Source organism: Orbicella faveolata, unplaced genomic scaffold, assembly GCF_042242905.1.
Source record: "Orbicella faveolata isolate gen_17 unplaced genomic scaffold, um_ofav_v1 contig_46, whole genome shotgun sequence".
In the NCBI taxonomy this organism is placed as follows: Eukaryota; Metazoa; Cnidaria; class Anthozoa; order Scleractinia; family Merulinidae; genus Orbicella; species Orbicella faveolata.
In genome coordinates this window covers 30294605-30302544 of record NW_028301576.1, presented here as the reverse complement: position 1 = coordinate 30302544, position 7940 = coordinate 30294605, and the positions used below count along the sequence as shown (strand labels likewise).

Genomic DNA, 7940 nt, shown 5'->3' with positions numbered 1-7940 from the left:
TTGCATTTCTGAAATCATTTGCAACTGACCAGCGTCACTTTGTAATTAAACAAGTATGGCGGACACTTGTAACTACCACTGTTTTGTTCTTCTTGCTGTCACAACCGTGTTTCTTGGTCTTCCTCGGTTCACATCAGGTGAGATAGCAGTCCTTAATTCTTTTAGTCTTGTTCTTTTATTCACACGAAATCACGTCATAACAGAATAACCTTATGCCGACATGCCGGCTACAAGTCGCATGACAGACATCAACACGATGTTGCAATTGACCTCTGCTTTAATTAACCAATGCAGCGCCCTCCACGAACGAAAACGGCTGTGTTAACGCAACTAAACAAGGACACTAAAAGATTGAAAAAACTCACCACGAAAGCAGCAAACCAATGAAAGCTGTTACACTGTAAATAAAGCCAGCAAATGACGAACACGGCTCTAATATACATTATGCCAAGAGAATTCGCCTACTACAAAACTAAAACATTATTTCGAATCGCTTGGCATTTCTGAACGAATGTCGAATACTCTCAGAGGGTTTCAACCGTAATTTGTGTGGACTGAAGTCTATGAGAATTGACTCCAGAGTCAGAGCACGAATATATTCAAAGTGTCGAAACTTCGATATTTTCTTAACATGCCCACGCTCAACTTCAAAGCCAAAATGACACTTGAAATCACTAGACGTTTATATTCTAAGAAGAATTGAGAGGGGAAGAACTGAACAGGAAAGCGTTTTTTTTTTTTTTTTAGCTACCGGGTATCTAGGCACACATGATCGGTTATTATAATTAATTATTTTGTAGTTGAACAGCTAGCGCATCCTACCCCCGGTCCGCCATTTCGAAAGACACCTTAGCTCGTTTGTAATTACCCTTTTTATGTTATAAATATTTAATCTCTTCATGTTCCTCGGTCAACAAACGACTACGTGTACTTCTGGAAAAATAAGCAAAGTTAAAATATTCGAAAACTAATACACAATGCACCACAGGCCGCGCAAGCTCAGTGCAGCAAAAAGCTTTGTACGGGAATAAAATTTAGTCTTCAATATGCTTCATTAAAACTATGAATGAAGATTTCTTTGTGTCTGTTGTGCAATTTGGACGCAAGTTGAGTCCATTTTAAACGGGTTTGATTTTTACGGGTTTTTTTTGATGTGATATGGTGGTGAATTTGACAACCTCGTGTGGATTAGCCCATTTCTACTAATCTAAATCGTTCGGAGTGTTTGTATATCTGGCTGCAAACGGTCGTTCACCTATACTTATCTAGTCTCCTCCGCAGCCGTTTTTTGGGATGTCACGCAACGCTCCCCCCAAAGAAACGGCTGCTCACATCCGAACAACATTCCTTTCACGAAATTAGCCAATCACCGCTTCCGTTCCATTTTCAATAACGTTTTCGCGCCAAATTCGCCCTTTGAAACTTGTCCAATCAGGGAATGTTTTTTATCTTTGTATCCCGTCGTGGGAGATGTCACAAATAAACATACAGATTTCCGGCTTTTGTTTAGGGACGCCAAAAAATACCGGCGACGCTTGAACGAGCTTTCTATGTAGCTGAAGACTCTTCAAAGTTCAAGTTAATTATTAGAAGCTTTCAACTCAAAAAATTACTGTCGAGAAGGAAGATATCTATTTTAACTTAATAAAGGAACCAGGAAATCAAGTAGCTTCGCTCGATTTGTTGACATCGAGTTCTGAATGCCGCTCTTTCCGGCCTGATTACAATCTGTAGGAAGCGTTTGGCCCTTGATTGACGCTTACAATTTGACATTTCGAGAAAATATATATTGTCTCATTTATAGCTGAACATAGCGATGAGCACATGAAGCACTTGTACTTAGGACTTTCATTTACAATTTTTTTTCGTCCGTCATGATCGTAACCTGCGAACACCGCCTATTTTTGGCGACGTGCGGCGTGAAACAAAAGCCAGAAATTCCTCGCGTGTTCGCACCGCAGACCTTTCCGCGCGAAAGCTTACGTCATTCACACTTTGCTATTATGTGATTGGTCTGTTCAACGGAGCGCAAACAAACCACAAACACAAAAGGAAAAGAATGTGGTTCGGATGTGAGCAGCCGTTTCTTCGGGGGGAGCGTTGCGTGACATCCCAAAAAACGGCTGCGGAGGAGACTAATACTTATCAGGTAGATTAAAACACTTTTTTAAAAGCCTATTCAGCAGCTTATTAACCGTAGAATCTTTTTTTTGATTTATTCAATTTGATTTAACTGTAAATGACGCACTCAGCCACTGGTCTGACAAGATAGCCAATATTAATTATTTGCAATGGGCTGGCCTTCGCCATTCTATACCGTCCTTTTTAAAGAATATCATTTCCTGTCCATCTTTAGCTCCTCCATCCTTCTTTATTGACGACAACATCTTCGACGTCAGAAAAAAGAAATCAAAAGACTATTACTCACTTCTTGTTCGCAAAATAGCACAATTGCCTAATATCATAAACAAACTGCAGAACGATTTTAACTTTTCTATCGATCAGCTGAGACAAATCTTCAGTCTGCCACACTCTGTTGTTCTTGAGTCTTATGTGAAAGGATTTCAATTCAAAGTGCTCAACTCTATTCTGTACACTAATTCAAAATTACACAAAATAGGCTTTAAAACAGACGATCTATGTTCATTTTGCAAGGCAGAACCGGAAACTTTATACCACCTACTTTATCATTGCTCCTTTGTTAAACGATTCTGGAGTGAGTTTCAAGGTTACTGGCAGCAAATCTCAAATCAGCAGGTTCATCTTTCCCTCCAAGATGTTTTATTTGGAATATTATCCAAACCATGCCCTTTACTCAACTTACTGAACTATTTTATAATCATTGGTAAACTACTTATATGGGACTGCAGAAGATGCCAAATTCAACCCACAATTCAAGGATTTCGTACTAAAATTGCCATCAAATATGAAACGGAAAGTAAGATCAAAAAGAAAGATTATTTTAAAAAAAAGTGGGTACTAATCCCAAATTAATTTATGTATTATTTCATTTTTTTTGTTAATCACGTAGATGGCGTTATTATTATTTGAACTTTTTGAACAGCATGACAACTGTAACTGTTTTTTGTTTTTTTTTTTTTTCTCTTTTTCTTTCTTCTTTTTGCATTGTTAACAGCACAAAGCTAATTAAAATATTCTCCCTTCTGTTGTATCTCTTAATTTTCAAGCTTTGTAGTATTGTTAGTATTAATTTTTGTGAGCAATGTAATCGCGTTTGTATATTTCATGTGAATAATCTATTAGTAAATAATCTCGGTACTGTTAGTTAATATATAAGTGTGTTCCTCATCATTGTATATTGTAGTTTGTTATCGTAAGCTAATTATATATTTATTTTTGATTGTAAGTTAATTGTAGATATTTTATTCTTCTGTAAGTAACTTTAATGTAAGTAACGTATGTCATTGGTAAATAAAAAAAAAAAATTAAAAAAAAAAAAAAAAACCGTAGAATCTTTGACACAGTGAAACCTGTATTAAGCGGACCCCATATTAAGCGGACAACCCGTGTTAAGTGGACACCAGCTGCAGTCCCAAGATTTTTTCCCCACATTTACTGTAAAATAAACCTGCATTCAGGGGACACCTCTGTTAAGCGAACGCGAACACCAATATTGAGCCATTTTGTTGCACGAAACCTCCAATAAGCGGACACTTCAAGGGCTTTTTACTTCAAAATGTTCAGCTCGAGACTCCTTTAACATCGTTCAGCGATGTCGTTTTAAAGCTAAGTGATTATTTCAGATTGATGCACTGATTGACTGGACTTGTACTATGCTAGTTTTTGATCTTACGCTGCATTACACTGTGTTTCAAAAGAGTTAATTATTTACTATTGTATTGCACAACAGATTAGAAGCTGTTTTGAGCGGACACCCTGTATTAAAATACGGGGTGTCCGCTCAAAACAGGTTCTAATATCGAGGAAAAGGTTGTTGTTATTCATCGTGGTAGATGCAATAATAAAGTGTATTATCGTTTGTCTCACCATGTAGTCACTTGAGATGTAGATCGCGACGTTTCGACTGCTTACTGCTAGTCTTCTTCAGGCGATAAGGTCGACTGATTGCACGGTATCATTTATCGAGATCCTCACTGGTACACACGTAGGGTCAAGGAAGCTATTCACATAAGACTTCACCCTAAGAACATCAACAGGGATAGTGGAATCGAAATTCCTGAAGCATGGATACCCGCGATCAAGAAATACAACAACAGGAGAACGGTACAACAGCGGACGGCTGAGGGAACAGCTACTCGCCGGAACAATGGAACAATAGGAGGATCGAAATGCACCAATCACAGCCGACCTTTGTGATATAGATGATACCGTGCAATCAGTCGACCTTCTCGCCTGAAGAAGACTAGCAGTAAGCAGTCGAAACGTCGCGATCTACATCTCAAGTGACTACATCGTGAGACAAACGATAATACACTTTATTATTAGGTTCTAATACGCTTAAAAACAAACACTAGTGAGGGTCCCAAGGGTGTCCGCTTGATACAGGTTTCACTGTATACCGAATCTATCGTCATAGCCTGAAATGTCAGTTATCTCCCGCCTTTACGCTGCGGTCGGGAGATAACTGACATTGCAGACTACTACGGTAACAAATAGTTAGCTGTATTTTATTTACCAAAGTTCAATTGCAAGAGATTTTCGCTGTTATCAATTTTTTTAGAACACAAGGTCAGAAGTAAAGTAAGCTTGAACTAAAGTAAGCTAAAATTTAAAACTGCTTTTGTTGCCAAAATTTGTCCTGAATGGATCCCTCCGGAACCCAGGGTTAATAAAGTATTGGATTATATAGAAATGCTGCTTCTTGTCTCTGCGCAAATTTTAAACGAAATTCGCACAACTATTTTCTGGTGTTACCGTTTTCACTTTTGACCGTCCAACATGTCCGCCTAGTTAAGGAATCAGAACTTCATTTACTGATGCGTGGAAATTAGGGATTAATCTTCGATTACGACTTTCTTTCAGGACTTCAATCGCCAACGAATGTCCAAGCACAATCTGTCAATGATGCCAAGTTTCTGATCATTTCCTGGGATCATCAAGCAGATGTAAACTACAGCACGATTCACATCAAAACCCACTTCAAAACGTCTGGCTTTTCTGGTAATTCTACAACAATTGATGGTCCAACAGCTGAGACGCCGTGCAACAGCTCAACATGCAGTTTCTGTGTGGCCGACATCAAGCGCAATGCATCATGTCTCGCTTTCAATCCAGAGTACAGGTTTTCAGTGGCAATTGAATTAAATTTCGAATTCTTCGTCAGCTATAGAGTGGGCGCTTGCAGTAGAAATGAGTCAAGTAGCTGTATTAATAGCCCCTGGAAAACCTTTACTATCCCTCCAGGAGGTAAGCTCAACTCAGCCTAAGAATGTAGTCACCTCTCGTAGCCGCCGGCCGATTTGGCTTTCATGAAGCGGAACAACGGCGAGCTATGTTCGATCATGCTACCCCAGGACTAAAAGCAATTTCATTCATTAAAGGCGCGTTCCCTAGGGGTGATCTGGATCAGGATCAGTGATCCAAGATCACTCGGATCATGATGCGTCAAAGGAACCGACGAATCTACTCTGGTCACGGAGTCATCGGTTCCTTTGATGCACCATAATCCGAATGATCTAGGATTACTGATCCTGATCCAGATCACTCCAAAGGAGCGCACCCTAAGCCGGTCAAACCTGCAAACGCTACCATGCGGGCGATTCAGGGATTAATACCCCTTCCCCTCCCCTTTACTAAGAAATCACTGAGGGAACAAACGGACCTATGAATCTGAGAAACGTCTTTGGCCAGGGACGAACTGCGGAGCGTTTACAAGGTTTTTTATAATTGGCCAAGCGGAGCAATGAATAAAAAACACAATGTTCTTAACCCTAAGAACGAAAGAGGAGCAGATTAACGAGAAGGAATCAAAATAGAGTTTTGAAGTACAATACAGCGGAAGCCCGCGTTACGGCCACCACGTTAAAACGGTAACCACGTTATTACGGCCATTTTATTCTGACCCGAAGTAACAAAAGCTCAGTCAGTCATCTTCCTATTTAATGAAACCCTTTAATATGGCCACGGCGTTAATATGGCCAAATTTTTGTGGCCCATTGCGGACCGGAACAACGGGATTCCACCGTAGTACAAATCAGTCGTTTGGCCATTTTGACACCCTTACCTGATTCGTCAAATGGATGATCTACTATTATCCGTGTCATATCGAAACCAACTCAATTGTCTAATTTGTTATTGAAGTATGAAACTATTTAATTCAGTGTTAGTCGTCTTAAATACAATTGTAAATTATGCTATTTTAATGAAGTCTGGTTGTTTCAGAGTTCTCAGACTACACACTTCACAAAAAAATGTGCCTGGACCATGATAGCCACATGTCTCTTGATAACAACACCAGTGTGGAATATTGTGCTCAAAAGTGCAGCAACGATACCAGGTAAAGACCTGTAGCTTTTCAAAAACTCATTAAAGAATTTCACAAACTCATGAATAATTTATCAAGTTAAAACAAAGAAAATAGCAACGTGAAGGAGGTTTGGATACCCGGTTTTAATTAGCATAGATTTCGACGATTTTACTTCTCCGATTACTCCTAAGTTTTTGTTTCGATTGAGAAGATATGTCAAACACTCGAGAAAGTGTTTCGTCGGCTATCCAAACACCTCGAATTTCGTAAAAAATACTCCGCTGCACGTCGATAGTGTAGTCCCTCTTTCGCTTAGTCCGTCATGCGTCATGGGTGACGCGAAAGAAAACTGTGAGGAAAACATAGCCGCGCGAAATCCTCGCCCCCAGGATTTGCGAGGCCATTTTTTCCTCGCAGTTTTCTTTCGCGTCACCCATGATGCATGACGGACTAAGCGAAGGAGGGACTACTCGTAGTCTACGATAGTGTCTTTCTATAAAATTTGAAAAGAGAGTCGAGTGGTTCCTGATTTTGTACTGACTGGAGATCAATGAGTGGACAAACGACCGTCAGATAAAGGAAACGCGGAAACATCAAGCTTACACTTATAATATAGGAAATATAGCATAGAAATTGCCAATTTTTTAACGTTTGGCTTGCCTCATCTGTCCTTTTTCGTTTTTCGCCAAAACCACGTATGTGAACAACGACAAAAAAATGTGCATATGATAAAATTGCTTGATGTACTTTGCTAATGATTTCAATTCGCCAGCCGATTTACTTTCAACATTTTACACGTTAATTTCTTACAATCTTACTTTCTATCAATGTTTTTCTTTTAAATTTTACATCCTAAGTAATTAATTCTTAGTGCATTTTCTTCCTTCCAGTTGCAAGTCTTTCGAGTATGGCCATGGATACAACAGCCAGGGCGAGTTCCAAAATAACCTGTTCATAAAGGAACTTGGCCAATGTAAACTAAAAAGTGTTAACAGAAAATCCTACAAATTGAAGTCGTGTGGGTTTAACTACTATGAAAAAAACGAAGATTCTCCTCCGGGAAGCAGAGCAGTAATGTTAAATTCTGTATTGTTACTTAGCCTCTCTGTTGCAATACCGTTTGCTTTGTAACTAAGTGTCAACAGGGTTTTACCAAGGCTGTATGTTCTGTAATGATCAACCATGATTCAGTGCTTGCTGTCCTGTGTACCCCCCCCGGAATCAAGGCTAGTATGTAAGAATGAGTCCTTGTGATAAAGTGATTGTGCAGCCCGACCATCCACTATGTATCAACACAACAAGAAATAAACATTGAGAATTAACCTACAAACAGATGTTAGTCTCAACGTACTGTAATGTTTTTCATACTTGCTCAGTTACTTACTCACTTCCTTCCTTGGCGTATTAGACACAATTGCAAGCATGCGCGTGCTTTAAAGGAGCTCATTCACGGTATTTTCACCCTTAGTTTTAGCTTTGTTTTGTTGTTGTT

General features: G+C 39.3%; 1 protein-coding gene across 1 annotated transcript; it reads left to right on the top strand.

Annotated features, from left to right (window-relative positions):
• Positions 1-7778, top strand: LOC110059879 (uncharacterized). Its single transcript, XM_020766598.2, has 4 exons — positions 1-137; positions 5005-5388; positions 6364-6478; positions 7339-7778. Exons 1-4 carry the CDS (start codon positions 56-58, stop codon positions 7577-7579), a joined length of 822 nt encoding a protein of 273 aa, XP_020622257.1. The 5' UTR covers positions 1-55; the 3' UTR covers positions 7580-7778.
• Positions 7779-7940: the final 162 nt, after the last annotated feature.

Excerpts from the sequence above, each read along its gene's own strand:
- LOC110059879 (XM_020766598.2), top strand. The coding sequence starts at position 56 with ATGGCGGACACTTGTAACTACCACTGTTTTGTTCTTCTTGCTGTCACA. Across the intron at positions 5,389-6,363 it reads CTTTACTATCCCTCCAGGAG|AGTTCTCAGACTACACACTT; the intron begins GTAAGCTCAACT and ends TGGTTGTTTCAG. Across the intron at positions 6,479-7,338 it reads AAGTGCAGCAACGATACCAG|TTGCAAGTCTTTCGAGTATG; the intron begins GTAAAGACCTGT and ends TCTTCCTTCCAG.